Consider the following 22513-nt stretch of genomic DNA (forward strand, 5'->3'; position numbering starts at 1 on the left):
CCTTTGCAGCCATGCTCACCTTTCTTGTCACCAAAGTGCTTATCATGTCAGTGCTCAGGGTTGCTCTGTATTGGGTCTTGTTTATGGTAACGAGACTGAAAATGGTCATCTGACGTCATGATTTGTTTTATACCTGCAAGGCTTGTAGGTTGACAGGCTGCAATAGTAGGAATTATTTGCTACGTTAACAGTCTGTAGTCAAACACCTTTGCAATGATCACTTTGCCCCAACAGAGCGATTCTAAGTTAGAACAGGGAGTCTTTGTGGCGTTTGAGTTAATGTAGCTAAATGATCTTACTCCATCAGTTATTCACACCGTAGCCGTCTCGTAACCAGGCTAATCACATCATATGCTTGCTAACTTTTTCATACTTGTATCTGAAGGTTATACCCCTTGAAATGAATCATCCCGTTAAGTTACCGAACACATGTTTTAACGTTTTATATGCTAACATTACAAAAAAAAAATGCGTCCAGCAGGGATTCCAAAATTGTCCGGGATTTTGCCTCGTCGGATATTATTGTTTCTCTGGGTCTTTCACAACTGAGTTATTACGTCTTTACACGTTTTGGAAAGGGTATCACTTACGTTCAACCTTCTTGCGCAAGCTCTGTCATTGGTCAAACTTTCTGAGTATTGAAAGATATAATTCATTATACTCCAAATACGATCATTTTGAGCCTTTGATATGATACGCCATTTACAATCTGGCAACACTGAGCACCTTGCCGCCGCCAGCACTAGTTGCATGCTTACAAATGTACATGTCATCTGAATACGAACCCCCCCCACAAAAACAAAACTCATCGAATCTACACGATTCACGTAGGTCAACTATTTTGTTTTCAAAACGGCGAATTTCGCTAAAAGGTGAGTGATTCTCATGCCTGTGTATGACAAATCTATACACAGTTGCCGCTAATATAATTGCTTGGATAATGAAAATCTGCGTGGCTCACAGACCTGCTTTGAGCATATCAGGGAAATCAGAGTAAGCAATCTCAGTCACAATCCTAATAACGCACAAAACAATGCGGAAAAATAAGATTCGAACAACCCGGAACATGACAAGAAAAAATTAAACAAATAGTCTCTGGGCGAGAAAAGAGTTTGGGGCATTGTCAGTGTTTGAAGATCTCTGAAAGACATAAGAGTGACCCTTCCCTCTGGTGATGAGTGGGGGTGGTGTTAGGGTGGTTCAGAGGTTGGGGAAGATCTCTGACAGCTTGGTAGAGTCTCTCTGGTGGTGGTGAGTGGGGGTGGTGTTGGGCAGTTTCAGAAGTTGGGGAAGAGTCTCTATGGTGATGAGTAGAGGTGGTGTTGGGCAGTTTCAGAAGTTGGGGAAGAGTCTCTATGGTGATGAGTAGGGGTGGCGTTGGGGTGGTTCAGAGGTTGGGGAAGATCTCTGACAGCTTGGAAGAGTCCATCTGGTGGTGGTGAGTGGGGGTGGTGTTGGGCAGTTTCAGAAGTTGGGGAAGAGTCTCTATGGTGATGAGTAGGGGTGGTGTTGGGGTGGTTCAGAGGTTGGGGAAAATCTCTGACAGCTTGGAAGAGTCCATCTGCTGCTGGTGAGTGGGGGTGGTGTTGGGGTGGTTCAGAGGTCAGGGAAGATCTCTGACAGCTTGTAGGACTGTCGCTGCTCTGTGGGCTCTTCATCATCCTCACAATCTTTCAGCTCCTCCTCCAGCTTTGGCAAGGTCTGCTCATACAGGAAATCAATGATGTCTGCCATCAGAGACAGAGGGAGGTTAAAGAAGGGGACAGACAGAGAGACAATGCCATCATAGACAGAGGGAGGTTAGAGAAGGGGACAGACAGAGAGACAATGCGGCAGAGGAAGAAGAGCAAGACAGAAGAAGAGGAGAAGAAGAGGAGAAGGGAAGAAGACAACAAAAGTGAAGTTGTTGTTTACGTGATGTAGTGCTTTTCTCAAACCCAAGGTCACTTTTGCATACTCCACCAGAAAACAGACAACAGTATAAAACATGACAGAGAGCGATACATGAACCAGCAGGGGGCAGTACTCACCACAGAAAGACTTCCTGCTCCAGTCTGTTACATTGGTCACCTTCAGCTGGTGGAATTTCATTTGGAGGTAGGCAGGTATGCTGTTGCTTCATAGAGAAATCACAGGAAACTTTCACTCAACATCACACTTACACACAACATACCCAAACATCACACTCACACACAATTCACTCATCACACTTACACACAACATACCCAAACATCACACTAACACACAATTCACTCAATATCATACTAACACCTATTCACTCAATATCACACTGACACACGATTCTTGTGCATAAACAGGTAGTCTAAGAGTAGTTTCAATGCAAACTAGGGGTGGGTATCGCCAACCACCTCGCGATACGATACGCATCCCGATACAGGGGTCGCGATACGATATGTATCGCGATACATGCGATACCTACGTATACGATACGTATCCCGATATTTTAGGCTTATAACAAAAAAAAATTGCCTGTAACTCCTTGACAGTACATCATAACATATTTGTCACCTCATGTGGATTCTACAGAAACTCTGCTTTCAAATTATACCATCAACTGGATGATGGGCAAAGTATGCAGGCAGGCACATGAACCAAGTAGACGCTGTACAAAGAAACAGACCAAAAAAAAAAAAAAAAAAATTTTTTTTGTTGCACGTGAAGTATCGATACTGACGCCTCCGTATCGATACACGCATCGTAAAGAGGCCCGCGACGATGTATCCCCGTATCGATATTTTGAACACACCCCTAATGCAAACGCATATTTAAGGCCAATAGGCCAACCCATATTGAAAATGACCTTAACAGCAAAGGAAGTAACCAGCATTCAAGAACCTAAGCTTTGTACTTGTCAGTCTCCCATGTACTTGCTTACATGAGCCCCTTACCCAAACAGATGAGTGAGGTCTTCCCAGACAATGTCTGCAGATTCCTTCACATCCATTTCTTTGATCCTGGTCGGGGCACACAGAAACTGGGTTAACTTCAGAAATAAGGTCATCACAGGAGACTCTCACTTAAGCGGGATTTCTTGAATGTCCAGACGGATGTATTTGAATAGAAAATGCAATCTGGAGTACTACTCAAAGTAGCCGTTTCAGAGTGAAGTTAGAGACACGTGAAGATGCTTTGATTAGCTGGATCTACACGTTACCAGAGTAACAGTTTGAAATCGATTCTTTGATTAGCTGGATCTACACGTTACCAGAGTAACAGTTTGAAATCGATGCTTTGATCAGCTGGATCTACACGTTACCTGAGTAACAGTTTGAAATCGATGCTTTTATCAGCTGTACTTAGAGGTAACTAGAGTAACAGTTTGAAATATACTCTTTGATCAGCTGGATGTGCCCCTCTATGCTCTTCATCCCGTTGATCTTTCCACCAGTCTTCATTTTACCCATCAGGTAACTCATCCTACACAACACAGGCAGAGACAGCATCAACAGGGTTTACAAAGGCAAGGATACACACACACACACACACACAAACACACACACACACTAAACACTCACACACACTAAACTCATAGACACACAGAGACACACACACACACACAGGTCAAAGCTGTGACAGACAGAAGCAGGATCTGCATATGGTCTCGGTGTTAAAGGAAAACTGTCCCAGCAAGCAAGCCTTCACAGGGCCTGTACGGGCCCCTGCACTCATTCTTATATTTCTATATAACGGTGGCTGTGAGGTGCAAACCAACATTACAAAATCTGAAACACTTTAACAAAGCTTGAGACAAATTTACATTTTGGAATTTGTTTTTACATATTATGAAACAAAATAACATAACAACATATTAACAAGTCCCGAAACAAATTAACAATTCAGAAAACAAATTAACAGGATGCGAAACACTTTCACAAGTCCCGAAACACATTAACAAGTAGCGAAACAAATGAACAAATTACCATTTCAGAAAACAAATTAACAGGAGGCGAAACATTTTAACAAGTCCCGAAAGGGATTGTGGCAAACATTTGAGCCAATTAACGAAATGTAGTTTTTCTTGTGGTCGGTCTTTATTGTTTTTAAATGGAGTAGACCAGACTGAAAGACCAGATATTCTGTAGCATTGCATACAATATTTTAATGAGGGACACTCGTACGCTGTAATAGTGGATATGTCGTCATGTTTACACGGTGTACACATCAGCTTGAGGTCTCTGTAAAGGCTTGATTTTTTTGAGCATTTGCACCCTCGATGAATGAGGTCCCGGAGCAAATTCATTACATGATCCCTCTTCACTCGCAGATTGTACTTTTGTTTGAGCACCTGCCACATCATGCGGTAACCTAACAGCTGTCCAGGTCCCAGTTCCAGTCGTATTGCCCTAAGTATGTTTGTAGAGGAGAAATCCTTTCTGCGATATAACCCAGCATCATTCCGTTAGCTTTTTCACCACGAACTCCATAAACTCAAATTGAGCACTTCCGTTATCACTACCACGTCCATAGACATGAATGTACGTTTATATGTCTATGTCCACATCAATCACGGAGTTAGTACATTCCCTTTCCGGTTAATGTCATTTGTTAAAGTGTTTCTGGACTTGTTAAAGTGTTTCGCGTCTTGTTAATTTGTTTTCTGAAATGTAAATTGATTTCGGGACTTGTATATGTGTTGTGGTAATGTATTTTTGTTTTATGATGTGTAGAAATGTTTTCCAAAATGTAAATTTTTCTCAAGCTTTGTTAAAGTGTTTCAGATTTTGTAATGTTGATTTGCACCTCTCATCCACCGTAATATATAAATATATTCAATAAATAAATAAGCTAAAAATTAGTGCAGGCTCTGTGTGGGCCTAGTTAGGGCTCCTGTGGGCTATGTTAGGGCTGCCCACGCAGGGCCAGCACTTTGCCAATGAGCAAAAGCTCAGGGGGAGGGGCATTGCGTGGCAGGCTTTTAGCTAGGCATGCGTCCGTGCGTCTTTTGGACGCACTGTTCTAAAATAATAAGAAATTGGACGCACTACTATTAGGCAGACGCCCTACAGAAGCCTTAAGTTTTTCGTCCCTTTTTTCACGCAGTCAAACTTTTTTTAAACGTGTTCACAATAACTCTCAACATTGTTCAAACGTTAATGAGCCTAATCACGTTGCAACACGTAAAACAACAGTTTACCGCTATTAGGGGTGGCGAGCCGCATGCAGCTCTTTGCCGGCTGACGTGTGGCTCGGCTCCAGCGCGAGTGCTGCTCACTGACTTTCCTCTTGGTGTACAGAATTTTCATATTGTAAAATAAACATCTAAAATGCATATTTTGCACGAAATACAGACAAAAAGCTGTCCGATTTGAATGGGGAATGTATTCATGTATATTGTGTCATCACGCGATCTTGAGAGATGTCTTCAAGTAACGTTAATGTTCCAAACATGAAACATTCTAATGTGTGCACCCAGTCCCAGAGAGTTACTAGCCAGAATAGCAGTAGCTACTAAAATAATGCCATGGATCCAGCAAAGCGTAAAGCTACACGAAAATATGAAGATAAACACCGCACGTTCTTGCCTGAATGGAAGGAATTATTTGCGGAGCAAAATGGATAACCCCTCTGCTTAATATGCCAGACGTCACCGTCGCATTTTAAAGCCTCAAACTTGGTGCGCCTGACAGCGCCTTCTCTCCACACACAATGCTAACATAGCCCAGGAGCTCCTAAAGGCACAGAGCTGTGCAAGCACAAGGTACATACTTTGAATTGAAACGTCAGTCAGAGAAACAGACTCGGCTTTTTTTTAATGTACGAAGTACTCTGAAACGGTCACGTTGGCATCGTATCATTTGTCATGGAATATTGCTCGAGCAAAAAAAGTCATATAGTGAGGGAGTTAGAAAATTGAACAGAGGATAGCTGACATTAACTATAATTAGCACCTATCTCAGCAGATGTCTTCAATATGTTTATTTTTGTGCCATATTTTAAATCTACATTTGTTAATTTCTCTTCCTAAAACCCACTAGAGGACACTATTTAAAAGGTTATTTTCAAAAAAAGGGAGGCAACTGCTGTGATTAGGCTCTTCTCCAGGCACAGTCTGTTTCTCTGCTTTGTTTTGATCACAGTCATTGCAGAGAAGGAGTCCTCACATAAATATGTGGAGGCAAAGGGTATAGCTGCTCCTAAGCTTTCTCTCCCAGGTCAGGGTGCTCCTGCTTCACACATATCCAAAACAAAATCTCAGCGGATGTCTTCAATATGTTTATGCCATATAATAAATCTAAATTAGTTAATTTGTCTTCCTTAAACCCACTAGAGGACACTATTTAAAAGGTTATTTTAAAAAAAAATCTTATGGGGGAGCATGCCCCCAGACCCCCCTAGTTTTGCTGGGTCACCGGGGCTTCGCCGCGTTAGGTTCAATTACAAAATGGACCCCCACTCAAAAAATCCTAGCTAAAAGCCTGTTGCGTGGGCAGCCCTCAAAGGGCCCTTGTGCCAGCCCTAAGGGGGCCCGTACAGCCTTGCTTGCTGGGTCTAGAATCTTTTGTTGGGCTATCCGGTGACAGCCCGCAGTGACCCAAAGCTGCAGGCCTCGCTTGGGCAAGCCCACACCGGGCCTGTGTAGGATTGGTGTGGGCTAGCCTTAGCCCACAGTGCCCACAACCTGCCTGCATGGGGCCCGTGGAGGCTGGCTTGCTGGGGTTCCTTGCCAGTGTCGTCTATGTTCTCATGGATTATTCAGCCTGTCACAGAAAAATGTACCTGAACTGAACATGTTTTGCGTGCAACGTGATGTGACTGTGGCATGAGCTTTCTCACCACTTCGCCCTGCACTTCAACGAGCTGCGAGTCTGGACCTGCTCGGCCACACGCCTCCAGGCCAGTTTCTTATGCAAGTCCTTCTTCTGGATGACCGCAGACCTGTCACCGCCCTCTCCTCCAGGCTCAGCCCTCTCAAGCAGCTGCTGGTGTACGCACGTCAGGAGGACCTTAATCTCTGCCTCGGACCATGCCCCATGAGCCTCAGCTGAGGGACAGGAAGTGACAAAGAATAAAACAAGACTGGGTCAGTATTCATAGACCTCAGTCGTCTGCATTAGTTTTAATGTGTACCTACCCTGTGTCTTTCAGTTTACTTACTGTCCGTCTAGCTGGCCAATCACAAAATTAGCTTTAACCCCATTGTTCAGCATGAGACGCCGGCGTTACACGGACCTCCCCACAACTTTTTTAGCAACGTGTTTGAACTTCCCTTAACTGCTCGCGGCCAAGACAAATGTTTTTTTTTTTCTGAAACATACCTTAATAATAAAAGCCATATATGTACTCTACGAAACGGTGTTGTTATTTTTCGCCGAAGTATATAAAATTCCTTGTTCTTAATACATTTACCTTCGTACTACACACTGCAACCTAACTTTGGTTTGAATGCTGGTTTTACGAAAAGGGCTATTCCTCCTATCAAGTTACTAAAACCTGATTGACACTTTTTTTATCCAATAGTACACATTCTCAGGTTTAAAATGGTACCTCTTTTGCCTGTCGTTGAGGAATGTAAAAGGTCTGATTGGATAATGCGTAACCAAGAAATCAAGATTTATGACTGTGCGCAATGACGCAGGTCATTGAGTCCGTCATCACGACAGCGACAGAGTCAACAACAAGGCAGCTGAAGTAAGAGTTTCGTGCGAGTTCAGATCTAATTTATATTCTAGTCCTATAGTTTAGATTAGTTTATATCCTTTATTGCATTATTGTCTATTCCTTCATTCAAAAATGAAGAAATATACCACCTAACAAGCTTTAGAGTTCCTGTTTTATGACGGCGAAGAAGACTAGGTTGAAAACTTTGAATTGGCCGATGATAACTCAGATGGGGCAATCCCACGAGGAGTTGGATTGGGAAGATCGCATTGACGGTGTCCTTGACATGTAAGTACATATCTGCATTAACTACTAAGAGCATGCATTTCGGTATGTTTCCACGATACTATTACCAAGTAGTAGCTGACTCAAAAGCAGGAATGCTAGCAAGCAGGCTAAGCTACTTATGTTTTGTGGGTGGATGCAACCGTCATCACGAATTGGTTATTTTGTATAGCACGTTTTCCTGGTCTTATTTGTTTGCTGTTTACATAGTAATAGTGTTATAATAGTAGTAATATAATCAAACTAATAGTGTTGTTCACATAGTAAGAAATGCTCATACGGCTGATGGAGCAAAATATATTCTTGTCTATAATCTTTGATTTACGAACACGCACCTGACCCATTCGCACCTTGATAAACCAGCCTAATTCCTGCTATCAAAAACCCCGTATTCACCCTTTGTTCCCTGATCTCATCCCATCAACCCTAGAGAATTCTCATCAGTGGCGGCTCGTCCATAAGGGCGATTGGGCGACGCACTGCCTATGGGAAAAGGAAGAAGGAAAAAAAAAAAAAAAAAAAATTATAATAAAAAAAAAATTCCTGATGTATAAATTCAATCGCACGACTACATGTAAATGTAAATTTCATATATTTTTTCTGTCGGATTCTACCACTAGACCGTCTTATCTGCCTCTGTATGTCATTGTCGAATCAGGTAACAGTCATTCAGTCAGCCTAGAGTCAAGATTCAAATGGCCCCGCCCCTTCAGGGCGATCTGGGACGAAATGAAAATCGCCCCAGACCTCTCCCATTGACTCCCATGTTAAATGCGTTTTTTTCACAAAACAGAGCTCTCAATGCATTCTCTATGGCTTCCGGGAGGGCTCGCCCCTCCAAGTCTAGTCATAAGTAAGCGACGCAAAAGGCTATGGTAAAAGCCAATGAGGACGTCACACAGCTTCGACAAAGGCATGTCAAGATGGCACCTGTTCAGCACAACAATTCCATCCGCTCTTTGACAGAAACTTCTTTTTAGTCAGCGTAATAATGAAGATAAATTGACCAAAAAAACAATTAGGACTTCCTAGACCAAAAGTATCCATTCAACAGTTTTCTACAAAGGGAGGGAAATTGGAACAAAAGAAAATCGCGGTCGTGAAGTGGCTAACGCGGTCTGTATTTCTATTTACCACTGTCACTTTTCATAGGTTTCACAGTGTGAACTATCTTTGAATAATTTTTTATGTGATGACTTATTTTGCTTTTGTAAGCCAATACTTTCAAGTTCAGTCAATAAATATCGTTGGTTTTGACGTATGTTGCCCCCTTCTTTATGTTGTTAGTGGACATATCATGTGTCCTGTTCAGCTATGTTACAACATACAACATTTGAGACGTGTGGATAACGAAAAAGTGGGATAATTTAATGTGGAGCCACATCATGTTTGCTTATGAAGGCTCCTGAATGTAACTTTCTTCCATAGCGTTCCACTTGTATCTTGCTACTCTAGCTATGTAGAAAGAGGGGAGATATTACTGTTGGTTGCTGCCAATAGTGGAAAAAAAGGTATTGCTGCATGAGTAAATCGGATAACTTAATGTACCTACTGAATAGGTCGCCTTAATCATAAAAAAAAAATTGCCCCCCCTGAGAATTTTTTCAGGAGCCGCCACTGATTCTCATTAGTATGTATTATCAGACTCTGTAACCAAGACATCAAGATATATATTCTCTTTTGTCTCACAGACAACTACGCAATTAGCACCTTACCCCACCCCATTATATCAAGATCTAGTCACCATGTTGCATATATCTTATGTTTAGTTGCATATTGTGTTTTGTTATTTTACAAAGTAGTTTTGGAGATGTTCAGTTATGCTTACTCAGTAATCTTTTGTTTTATTTTCGCTGGGTTGCTTGTATAACATTTGCCAATTGATTTTTTCCCCCAGAGATGTCCCTGCACAAGACACACCTGTCCTCTCCCAACACCCCTCAGCTCTTTTGACCTGCCAGGACCATCAAGGCCTCCAGCTTGAAGGTTTTTCATTTTGATTTTATTTTATGAAAGACTGAGACCACTGAAACACCAGGACAGGCTTCACTTCAAATAAGTACAAAACCACCAAAAACATTTATGATAATGTGATAATGTACTTCTAAGTGGATTTGGGTAGGTTTGGGTAGGTTTTGGATAGCCCAAAGACCATCATGTAAGAAAATACAGTACAATTCAAATTTTTACATTGAAATTAATTCAAATTGGTTTGCTGTAGTACAGATGGCAACAAAAAAGTTTGAATGCTGGATATTCAGTGACTTTTGTATTTGGTGACTTTGGAGAGGTTATGAGACACTTGGAGACGTCTAAAAAGACACCATGTGGAAACTGATGTGTAGCACTTGTAAACTTTTGTCTATTTTCCTCAAATTTTTTACACACACTGTCAAGATGTTGGTACATCAGGAAATAAAGGTTTTGGTTTCCTCTGACATTCAAAACCCAGTTCTATACTGAAAAAAAAAAAAGGTTGTTGTGTTTTTCCCTGACAATTCTTACTTTTACGGCTCTGAAATGTTCAACTAAAATGACATAATACACACTTTAACTAATTGCAGTTGACGGCCAAAGTGTCTTCTTTAATTTAAGCCATGCAATGTATAGAACCAGAGATATTCAAGTTTTAAATGTGAGAGAGACAACAGAGCAAAATGGGCGGAAATTGTGAAAAACGCCCTGCTGGTTTAACAGGTTAAGGTCCAGTCCATGATTCTGGCAAAAAGTTATAAATATTTAAGCTTGATCGCCAGTCACATTTTACCTCTCCCTTCCAGCCTAACCCTGAAGTAATGCAGTGATTGCCTGGACATGTTTTATGGCTGGAATTCAGAGTTTGTTTTCAAATCAGATTTATTTTGAGAGCAAATACTGAACGGACAGCTAGAGGACCATGAGGAGCAATTCAATGTTTGTATAAAAAAATGTTTGGGATTACAATTGCGGACACTGTGGATGTTCTGATGTAAATCTGATCACTTACACATCCCGTGAAAGCGATTCCGCACGGCTGAACAACTGCGACCCATCTTGTCTGATATGGCGGTCCACTTTGACCCATGCTGCCTATACAGATCCTTCAAGTATTTGTCCTCATCTTCTGTAAACCTGCGGAAAGGGGGAACAGTTATAACACTAATGAAACACCCCCAAACTGATGCTGCTCTCACACACACACAGAGTCAAAACTGTTAGGTGAATATTCACTCAAGTTAACTCAGGGAGTTGCATATAAGTATATAAATTAAACCACAACAACTAGCTTGTTGGGCTCACCCATGTCACAGCAGGTCGGAGAGAAGCACGGGCTAACTCCCAGACTGCAGCAGAGGAGAGAGAAGCAATATTAAACCCATCGCAGAAGGTTTATATAGATAGAAGTTTAGTGATTTTTGGCACCAAATTAATTGTGTACGTCAGCAGGGATAACCACATGGTGGGTCTTTGACGTCCTTGGATTTCTAACTTTGCTTTCTGTCTTGTAAAGATGTCAGTTTAGACCCTTCTTATCACATCTGGTCCAAAACATCCTTTTACACATATGCAGACCTGCCAACATTGGAAAATGTGTTTTCCAAGATTTTGTGGCAAGATTTTGTGGCCTTCATTTTATTAGTTATAATGCTGTTGTTGCATGTTTGAACCAATCGAAGACATTCTGAGCTAATAAATAATGCAGTTCTGAACCACTTTAGAAGGCCTAATGAAAAAAAAAAAAAAAAAAAAAAAAAAAAGACTGTGATAACAGTTATAAGTGATAACTGTGACAACAAATTTGTAGCCCGGTGAGACATTTCTCTGCACAGCAGGCCTATTATATTTCCTCTGGGATGTTATTTCACTCTAGGCTACTTAGGAACTTCTCAAACAATGGTCATGTTGTTTTTTTTCCCTACCTCATACCTCAAGTGTCATGAAGTGTCATGATTCATCATTCTTTTTTCTCCCCACGTCTGATGTTCGAATGCAAGCCCAATTACATGTGATACCAGGACTAGACAACTGCTAAGACCAAATGATGGCGCTGTGTTTGCTTCTTTATTATTTAATTAAATTGTTGAACTTACCTCAACAAGTCTATTACAGTCATTTAACCCACCATGGGCAATGCTGAAATCACTGTTACAGCATGCAAGACTGTCATTGTGATTTACTTTTAGAAGACAGGGGTATACCTTTGTATAGTCTGTTGTAAAATGTCTTATATTTTCTTTTTGGAGGGCACTCTCCCTGTGCCATGGTGCCCCTGTTCCTAGATACACTGAACTGATTAATTCGGTTCGGGAGAAGAGATAAAAGGCTGCCCACACTGAAAATTGATTGGTTGACCTACCGAAACAGGCCAATCAGGATGCTCCTGAGGCACACACGCACACTGCCTCACACACGCAGTCTCCAGGTCCCTCTCCCTCTCTGTCGTGCGCGCGCTACACAGATGCTAACACGGTTTGGAGCACGTCGCTCACTCTAGATTCTGGGAAATTTTCAGTCATTTGTGGGCTTCAGGTTGTGGTTATCAATATGCGGGAGACTCCCGGAACTTCCGGGAGACTTTGGATGTCTGCTATTATCATTATCATATTATTATTAGTAGAAACATATAGGCTAGCCTTTTACACTCCTGTGACATGACAACAGCTGTGCGTAAGCATGTGTGGACACTGTACGTAGAAGGCTGCCGCGGACCTCTAGCATGAACTTGACAGGTAGGCCTATGATTTTCTGATAATACGCATCTTACTGTGTTCGTTACCTGTTGCTCCTTGGTGACTGATGTCAATAATGATATTGCACACTGTGCAGAAAGCATGGTGGGGATGTCTGAAAAGAACAGAGGCATGGCCATCTCTCCCGGTAACTATCAATGATTTTTTGCGATCTTTTTATTTTATCCTTTTTATTTTATATTTTATTTTATTCTGCCATGGTAACATACTACAAGAGTTTGTCTAAAATAAGTATTTTCAAAAAACCCAAAAAGCGTAAAGTCAAACCATTTCTAACACAGCCAAGACACTTAAATTTATTTGCCGTTTTAAATCGATGGCGAACACGAAAACCACATGGTTAACATCGTTAGGGCTAAAATTAAATACATTTTTAACGTCTTATCTCTACATTACTCGTTAGTTTATCTTTCAGTGATTTTTGACTTGGTTTAATGTCCTCACTTGAAGAATTGGCCAAATGTGGTCGGTAAGGGAGAGTTAGGTAAGTATTCATGAATGAAAAATCGCTAACTGACGCCTAAACAGCGGTTGATTCTTCTGACCGCAGAGTAACCTAGTATTCTCTGATTTCGATGGTCATACAGGGGATAGTAACGATAGGGGGTCTGTGATTGGTCAAACTCCTGTTCTGCTTCTTGCTCTGCTGCAGCTGCCTATGTACTCATTGGTGACTAGAGACAGACTGTGAAGTTTGAACCCGTTGAAAACCGGGAATGCATTATTGAGCGTTATACGTTCTTAAAAATAAATAATATATATATATTCTTGGTTATGCGTACTTTTAGACCATCAACTCGTACCAGCGTATTTTGATGTCAAAATGCGTGCCAGGTACGCAAAATGCGTACATGTTGGCAGGTCTGCATATGCAGACTAAGTGGCACCTTATAATCTAAGTTACACACACACACACAGAAACACAGAAAAGCCATGTCCCTGCTGACATCAACACATGACAACCCTAACCCTAGTTTAACACAAGGCACTTGGTTTAATATATTCTTAAGTCATTAATAGTGTTTCGAAATTATCTCTGTCAATAAAACTGATGAAACACCCCCAACATGACGCTGCTCTCACACACACAATTCATAACACTGATAAAACATCCCCAACATGACCCTGCAGTTTCATCACTAGACACACACACTCACACACACTGAACCCCACTGTGCTGCTCACCTGGTGGAGGAACTTTTAGTCACCTGAGGCCACATTAAAATGTCTGTCTGGGCACATTTCTTTATAAAGACAACCTATTTTTGAGAAGCTTGTGTTTACCTCCCCTTGTAATTTTCGCTGTTGCACATCCTCCTGGCTCTGTTAAGAATAGAGTTCCAGGAACGAGGGATCCCGGCGCCTGTTCAGGAACAGGACACAATTCACTGCTGCACTGATGTACATCTCTAACTTCCAGTCACTTGATACAATTTGACAAGTATCATCTAAAAAAAAAAGTATGTAGGTATGACAGCAGTGGGCACACTCACAGAACATGAGTGTCATTCAGTCACATGTCTCATACTCATACATGACATGACATCTGATATCTATACTCACATAAACACCTGAGGAAGTTGAACTTCATCTTCAGGCTTAGGATGGTTTCTTTCTCATCTGGGAAGCGAGTGGGTCTGAACTTTAACTCGCTGTCAATACCAGAAAGGGCCAGAAAGTCCTTCACATTCTGTTTCAGCTGCTCGTTCTCGGCCGTGCTGAACCACCCCGTTCGCAGAGGGATCCCTGTGGCATGGTGGGGGCGGAAGAAGAGCGGTAAAAACAAAAACCCTGGATCACATGACTGAATTTATCCCTCAAGTGGTCAGTGGTCCTTCAACTTCTCAAACACAAAAATCTAAATGATGTTTAACTCAGAATGTCATAACAAACCATACCAGAATCATGAGAAAAGGTCCTGGGCAATATATACATAACACTGCTGCAGGCCTCACATATTCCCTATGGCCTGAATGAAGATAAACTCCTCCCCTCTGAAAATGCAAACTTATTCACCCTGTTTTACAGTGCACTGCAGGCTTTGGATACTCCCAATGGCTAAAATCAACTTGCTTACTCACCTTGCTTCTTGTACATTCTGTAGCGTGGTAGGTCATATCTGACGATATTCTTCACATCCTCAGTGTTGGTAAACTTGTATTGAGGCAGGAACTCTTTGATCTCCTTCCTGATGGCATCGTCAATGTCCAGCACATCTGGGTGAAGCTGAGCGTCTGTGGGAGAGTGTGTGTCTGCAGCAGGCTGTGTGGGTGTCTTTCTGACCTTCGCTACAGGACGGTCTGGCTCTTCAATTCTCCTTTTCTTCTTCTTCTTTTTCTTCACCTCTCTCTCCAGAGCAGCAGCATCATCTGCAACCTCTTGTGTCACCCTTACGTTCTCTGCATTGCGTTTTCTTTTCTTTTTGTTTTGCCCTTCTCTTGTGCCACACTGGCCCTTGACGGGTCTACAGTCATCTTTCTCACTCTTTGTTTTCTTCTTTTTGTGTTTATGTTTCTTATGAGAGTCGACTTCCGTAGTGGTTGTCTCTGGCATCACCTCTAAAAGTTGCTTCTTGCTCTTGTTCTTCTTCTTTTTATGAAAGACAAGCTCTTCCTCCATCATGGTCACCTCAAGTAGGTTTTCCCCCTATAACAGCGTGAATAAAGGAACATGGGCATATGTCTTCACTGAATCTTTGTGCCATTTAAACTGATCTGCATTTTACTTCAAAATGAAGAGAGGAAAAGTCATCTGAGAATTTATTTCATTGTGATAATACATATCTTAAATGAAAATGAAATAAGTTAAATTAATTAAATCAGTGTTTAGATGAAATCTACACATATGTATTTTCTCCTCGAGCAAGATATGCTTGTTCAATGGCTGGGTATGTACAGTAATTTGAACGTAAATAGCTAGCTAATGTTCAGGCTAACGTTAAACCAGTTTGGAATTTACAGACAGTAGTTAGGCATATGTTAACGCACACAATGTAAGCATCATGTTACGATGTTGTAAACTAAACTAACATAGCCAGTGTGTTGATAAATATATAAAGCATTGTTGTTCTGCCCAGACTACCTAAACAGACCAATAGAACTTAACCCATGTAAATTTGGGTTTCTCGGCGATGACTCTGAATTGGCACTTTTTCACAAAGATGTATCTTACCGCCATCTCGTGGTCTGGAGTTGTTCCTGGGGCACAAAGAATCAAAAGCAAGCAGATTCATATCATCAGTCATCAGCGGCTCAGACATATGTATATGGTTTAGACCCTTAAGTACCATTTCAACAATGTAACAAAGTTAAAGTCCTGGATGAAAAAGCCTAATTAAGTCAAAGTATGTTAGCCTCAAAATGTAGTTTCGGTATTACAAATTATTAGTGGTCGCTCTGAGCGATATGATTATAAACAACATTTTAGATTATGATACTGAAGCACCAGTGTGTAAGCAGCATGTTAATGTTGTAGCTTTTGGTCTCAGCAGTGGGGAGAATGTTTTTTTATTTAGTCATGGCACTGAACGGTCAGGAGGGGTTGCAATTTTACTAAATAACTGCTCTGGGAAATCAATTGAAGTAAAGGTAGACGACCATGAACACTGGCTGGTAGCTGTAATGAATTTTAACAACTCACATTTGATTTTGATGAATGTATATGGGTACAATAGCCAAAAGAACATAGATTTACTGGAAGGCATTACACAGGAAATTCAAAGATGTAAACTGTTATAGCAATGTGAAGATGTAGTAGGAGGTTTATATGAACTTGGTGAATGATGATTGGTTTGACAGATTTCCTCCAAGATGACAGAACCACAACCCCAATAAGCTATTTCATCAATTGTGTCATAAACATGACATACAAGATGCATTGAGACATTATAATAATAATAATAATAATAATAATAATAGATCAAGATATGCGTTACCTGTAGCAAAACAGAAAAAAAGACGTGTGCCCGTATATTGCAGAATCACATCTTTCCCGCCATCTTGGATGAGCGCGCGCACCAGTGCACCACCACAAGTCTGTTTTGCTACTTAAAGGGACATTTGTTTAAACTAGTGCATATCAAAAACAAACAGGAAAACACAAACATGCATAAATAACTGCTTTACTTACTTTTTTGGCAGGCATTTCTAGGCAAAATCACCGTTTTGAAAATCGTACCACAGGTAACGCATATCTTGATTTAGGTCAAAACTTAAAATGTCATTCAAACGAAAAAATTAGCAGTTTCACTTGTGCATAGGGGTGGGCTATATGAGCTAAAATTCATATCACGATATTTTCCAGTGTTCAGACGATATCGATATGATATCACGATATATGAGGGTAAAACTTTTTTTTATCACATTTTAATAGCCATTATTAGCTTAATGTCTAGTTAAGACAAAATATGTCATCATGAAAAGTAAAAATCGAATAATGATCAAATACAATCTATATTTATCTACTGTACAGCTGTAATTTATGTATGATCATTTCAAGCAATTTTATTATCAGAAATGGCCGAATTTGCGCATTTATTGTTCAAACAGAGGGGAGACATGTGAGGTGAGGCAGCGACGACTCCGACAAGCAGTGCCTCATCTCAGATTGTGCAATCCCTCACTAACTGGGTTGAGCGCATGCCTTTTGCTTTCTCATTGTTTGTCACCACTGTAGTATTTGTGGACACCTGTATTATATGTCCTTTCTATCCATAGAATAGGTAATGTATTTCACATAATAGATTTGGCTGTGGACGAAGAGCTGGGCCTAAATATTAGCAAGAGGAATATTTTCTTATATAAATATCTTTACACATAAGGAGATCGTACTAGTTGTTTATCATGGTTAAAGAAATATATTTCAAGTGGTGATGCAGACTTAGATACCGCGTTGTCGTGTCCCTATACTTTTAACAGCAAGGGGAAATTTTTAATTTCAACCCAATACCAGATATGTCTAATTGACCCTTTTATGACCTACGTCATAAACGTTAAGAGCAAACATTCTGGAGGCAAAAAAGCGGCAATTTTAGCCATAGTTAGTGACAGTGCAAGAGGATTTTGGAGAGATAAAGCTAAGGATTTCTTCGTCTCGGTTTCTTCGTTAAAAAAATGCCATCTTGTTGTGTTGTGGGATGCCAGAACAGGTCAACAAAAAAAAAAGGTCTCAATTTCTACCGCATTCCTTCGGGGAAAAGACAGTTTAATGCAAACAGGCGTAGATTGTGGCTTCAAGCTATAGGCTAAAACGAGTGGACTGGACTGAAGACAACATTAAAAATGCACGCATGGGTCACATTTTATATACGGTAAGTGAATTTTGTTTATGTTAGCTGACTTGAAATTGTGTTAGTTAAATCTGAGATAACTTAGTTGGCCAAAACAGCTCCCTAGATAGCTAATGTTATCCATATCTAATTTATATTAGCCTTGCAATTTTAGGTTAGCTTAACGTTAACGATATCTAACCATTAACGTTAGCTAGTTCATAGTACATTAATCTATTAATTTCATACAATGCATACAATGATCGTGGGTTGAGTCTGTGCTTAATTTACTCTTAGGAGAAGCCTCAATTAACTACGAAAGCCCCGACATTGTCCGTTCGCCAGAGACCTGAAGCTAAATTGGAGAGGTAAGGCGTGTTTGCTCTTGATAAGTTAGCAGCCAACAGTGCCTGCAACCTAGAGCAGGTGATGTTAACTTATGGCATCAAAGCTAGCTATCCAAGGTAACATCGCCTGCTCTGTATTGCAAGCTTTGAGAGAAATGGCAGTCAGTAGTTACCTCTATTATGTGCAATCTAATCTTACAGATTTTCAAAGGAATAAACTGCTATCTGAGAGATCTGTTAAATCACCTTTCCTATTGACTACAGATCTTTACCCTGGTGAGAACACCTTTTTCAATTCAATCAAACATGTAAAATGTTCTTGTGCTACTCATTATTTGTGTTTTACATGTGTTGTCAGTAAAACTTATAATTCCTGTCTTCACATTAATGTCTTACAGTTGAAGATGAGCCCCATTGGAAGAGGATGCCATGTGCCCAAAGAAAGATTATGACAATCTGAGGCACATGTATGAACAGATTCAGGTTGAATATGTGAGCCTGCACCAAGAGTTTGGTGAAATCCAAAATGAAAACAAGAAGCTAATAGAAGAGCTTCAGTACAACAAGTATTCTTACCACTCAGTCAGAAATAACAGTGTACAGTTTCTTTTTCTCACAGGAATAACTACTATAATCTTTGACTGGTTATTGAAAAAACTAAGAGGCAATGTAGAAAAGTTTACTGAAATACGTACCCTGGGAGATCACCTACTGATTGTGCTTATGAAACTTAGATTGGGTCTCACTAACACTGACATAGCATTTAGGTTTAAAGTATCGAACAGCACAATATCATGCATTTTGAGAACCTGGTTACCTTCTATGGCTAAAGTGTTGAAACCACTTATAAAGTGGCCAAGTCAGACTGCTGTTTTAAAGAACATGCCCAAAAGTGCACAGAGATTTTTATTGACAGACCTAGTAACTTGACTGCCCAGGCCCAGACATGGTCTACATATAAACACCACAATACAGTTAAGTATTTAGTTTGCATTACACCCGCCGGGGCCATATCCTTTCTATCCCCAGGTTCGGGTGGCCGGGTGTCAGACAAGCAGATTACCAATCAATGGGATTTTTAGATCTTTTGGAGCCTACAGATGACATTTTAGCTGATAGGGGCTTTTAATTAGAGAAGGGCTTGCCGCGTATGGTGCCACCCTGCTTATTCCAAATTTCACCGAAGGAAAAAGACAACTACCAGCTAATGAGGTTGACACATAAAGACAACTTTCACTTGTAAGAATTCACATAGAAAGAGTTATTGGCCGGTGGAAGAATTTTAAAATCTTACAATCGGTCATTTCAGTGTCACAAGTTGACCTCCTATTTACTATAGGTAATGTGTGAATGTGTGTGGTGCCCTCACAAATCTCTGCAAGTGTGTTGTTTCCAAATTATATAAAATGTACTGTGTTTGCTGATAAATGTAATCCACAAATGATATTCAGACAAATAAATGACTATGTACTATATTGTCTTTATTAAATTAAAACTATTTGAACCTTGTCTTAAGCTCATGCTTTTTTTTGCACACAGCCGTAGTGGAAGTGGCTGTCACATTGGACACAGTGAATCATTATACCATAGTCTGGCTTTTCACACTGTATGCAGGCTTGTGTTGTTTTACATGCTCCTGATGTACAAGAAGCCCTCTCTGTCCTCCCCATCCTAACATAGAGCTCAATCTTTAACAGCACTGCTGCTGCATGGCTGCAACAAGACCCTACAGCCTGCAATGTCAGATAAAAAAAAATGGTATATGACAAACGAGTATACTAAATGTGGCTATCATAACAAATATAAGTTGTATTGTAGCATAAATAAGAGTTACAAGGCGTTTATTGTTAGATGCCAAATAGCCTGGAAAATGTTTGAAAGCTAAAGAATAGGTTTGGGCTTGGACGTACAGGAGACTTAAAAGAGTGTAAATATTAGCGGGGGGGGGGGCTTCTCACCCCTCATTCGCTAACATTACAGTTGTGTCTCCTGGTTGCAATGCTTATGTAGTTCCTAAACGTAAACCTTGACGATGAAACGTTTATGATAAGGTCGACTTACTCTGCCATGCATGTGCAACGTGAAGCGGTAGCGTTGGTGGGTTTGTTGATAAAAACACATGGTTTATACATTATTGTCTTTGTTCCTTGTCATTGGCTTGGTAGCACCTCAGATTTTAGGACGCAGAAATCATCATTGAGGTCGCAGTACTTAATATCCTGGAGTGGACATGCCCGCAGACAACGTAGTTATAGGCATCGAGTGACTTGAATGATCGTAATGTATCTTTTGTGTAAACACTGGGTTTTTCTATTAAGTATGTATAAATATCTGTCCATTTTGATGGGTCAACTATCCAATCCGTGATCGAATATGGATCGGGAAGTGGATTCCATAACTTAATGTCAATTTATTAACGTAACTTCCAGAATCATTAGGATAAAGCGAACGCAGGTATGAACTTAAGCCATTTCTTTTGCCCCCAGAATGCGTGCGCAACCTAGAACGCTGAGCATTGTTTACCAACGGCGAAAGGGTCTATTCGGGGGGAAAAAACACATCTAGTGTTGCCACTAGCCAGGTAGCAACACAATAACGTACTAAATACTAATTGCATAAGGTAACTTAGGTAGCCTATGCATCGCTGTCACGCCAAATTCGAAAATGGCCCAATACTTTTTTTTGTTCGACAAATCTAAACATATCCTGCTAATTGCATAACCTAAGCTAACTTAGATGTGCATGCTTCTGTCAGCGTTTGATGGACAACACACCCTACCGAATAGCTAACACTGATGCCTATCTGCTACCAAAACTAGCTGATAATGACTATCAAGCGGCCAACTGACTATCGGAGTCAGCCGCATGGACATGTCGGTCCGTCCTAAAAATGATCGATTTCGATTAAAAACCTTAAATTCATTACCTGGTGAGGTCTTGCCAACTTCTTTTGATGAGGCTCCTGCAGTATTATGCTATGATTCCATGTGCAGGTTAGCAACTGTTTGTTAGCTACGAGCACATGTCGCAAACCGTCTCCCCATTTTAAAACAGCACTTTTACAAGACACTTTGTGGCTAAGATATATTAGCATACTGTTTTTATAGATAAATTAACAGGTAACTAACAAAATATGTCGACGGACTCAATGTCTTACCTTTCTTTCCAATGAATGTTTCTTATGATGTCCACTCTTCACCTCTCAGCGAGTGACAGAAAAAAGTTGCAGTTGAGCGCAATCAAACTAGGCCGTTAATGTGTGGGAGGTTTGAAAGGGAACGTGACATGTCGAAAAATCTGACCAATCGGAATTTTCGGAATTAATCACTTCCAACCAGAGAAAGACGTCAATTGTAGTTAGGCGGAATGCCACTAAACAGGTGTTCTTAATGTTTTAGTTCTTCAGCCAAAGGGTGGGTCTTTACCACCTGGTCCACATCGTGCTGTTTGGAGTGGTACACCACATTAGAGTTAGAATATAAATCATTGCATTGCATTGCTGGTAGCTTTATGTGTGTTATAATGTCAGCTGTCCAAGCCATCCATCCATTCATGTGTGAATAGGTGAACATGTGCCATTCCAAATAAAACAGCTGGAGTACTACACAAGTACTATAAGAGTGTATTGGGTACTGACTTTTTGGGGAATGTGTTACAAGCAGTGAAATTTAATTAAGTGTTTATTCAAATTCAAACAATGTGCTTTTACATTGTTTTCAATGCTATACAGGTCAAAGTGAATTACAAATTTCTTTTTTTTTATTGCGAGTGATGATGCCAGAATCTTGTGCAGCCTTTGGATGCTTTAATCTATAGAGTTAGATTTGTCTCAAAAATAACTGCAAATGCACAGAGGGTGATCTACAAATATGCCTTGAGTTGCACACGTGTTTTGCAATCCACAAATACAAATTTCCGATTTGTAACTTGTGTATTGGTTTTTACAAATATATGTGTATTTGTAAATATATCATTTTACATTTGTAAAACAAAAAGCCATTTGTGAAACTGAAAATTCAGTTTGTGAAAAAAAAAGCCATTTGTGAAACTGAAAATTCTGTTTGTGAATCGTGACTCAGCATTTGTGAATCAACAATCACACGTTCGTATTTTTGAGACATTCGTTCCGCAAATCCACACACATCCACAAACTCGTGAGCTCTTGATTCACAAGCACCATCCAGCAGATGGCGCTGTTGTTCACTGATGTATCTTTACCTCGCCTTTTAGGCCATAAGGTGAACCCTGTTTCGTTTCAACCCGCT

At 40.5% G+C, this 22513-nt stretch overlaps 1 protein-coding gene across 1 annotated transcript; it reads right to left on the reverse strand.

Annotated features, from left to right (window-relative positions):
- Positions 1-1596: 1596 nt before the first annotated feature.
- Positions 1597-15307, reverse strand: LOC308377965 (transcription termination factor 1-like; the record flags this gene model as incomplete). The annotated part of the gene is given in 10 exon segments (XM_080854752.1): positions 1597-1727; positions 2031-2116; positions 2910-2975; positions 3352-3438; positions 6796-7003; positions 10892-11016; positions 13920-13998; positions 14199-14381; positions 14717-15271; positions 15274-15307. Coding segments are annotated over 10 exon segments (1554 nt in total).
- Between the last annotated feature and the right edge of the window lie 7206 nt (positions 15308-22513).

This window comes from Sprattus sprattus (genome assembly GCF_963457725.1).
Source record: "Sprattus sprattus genome assembly, chromosome: 17".
NCBI classification, from domain to species: Eukaryota; Metazoa; Chordata; class Actinopteri; order Clupeiformes; family Clupeidae; genus Sprattus; species Sprattus sprattus.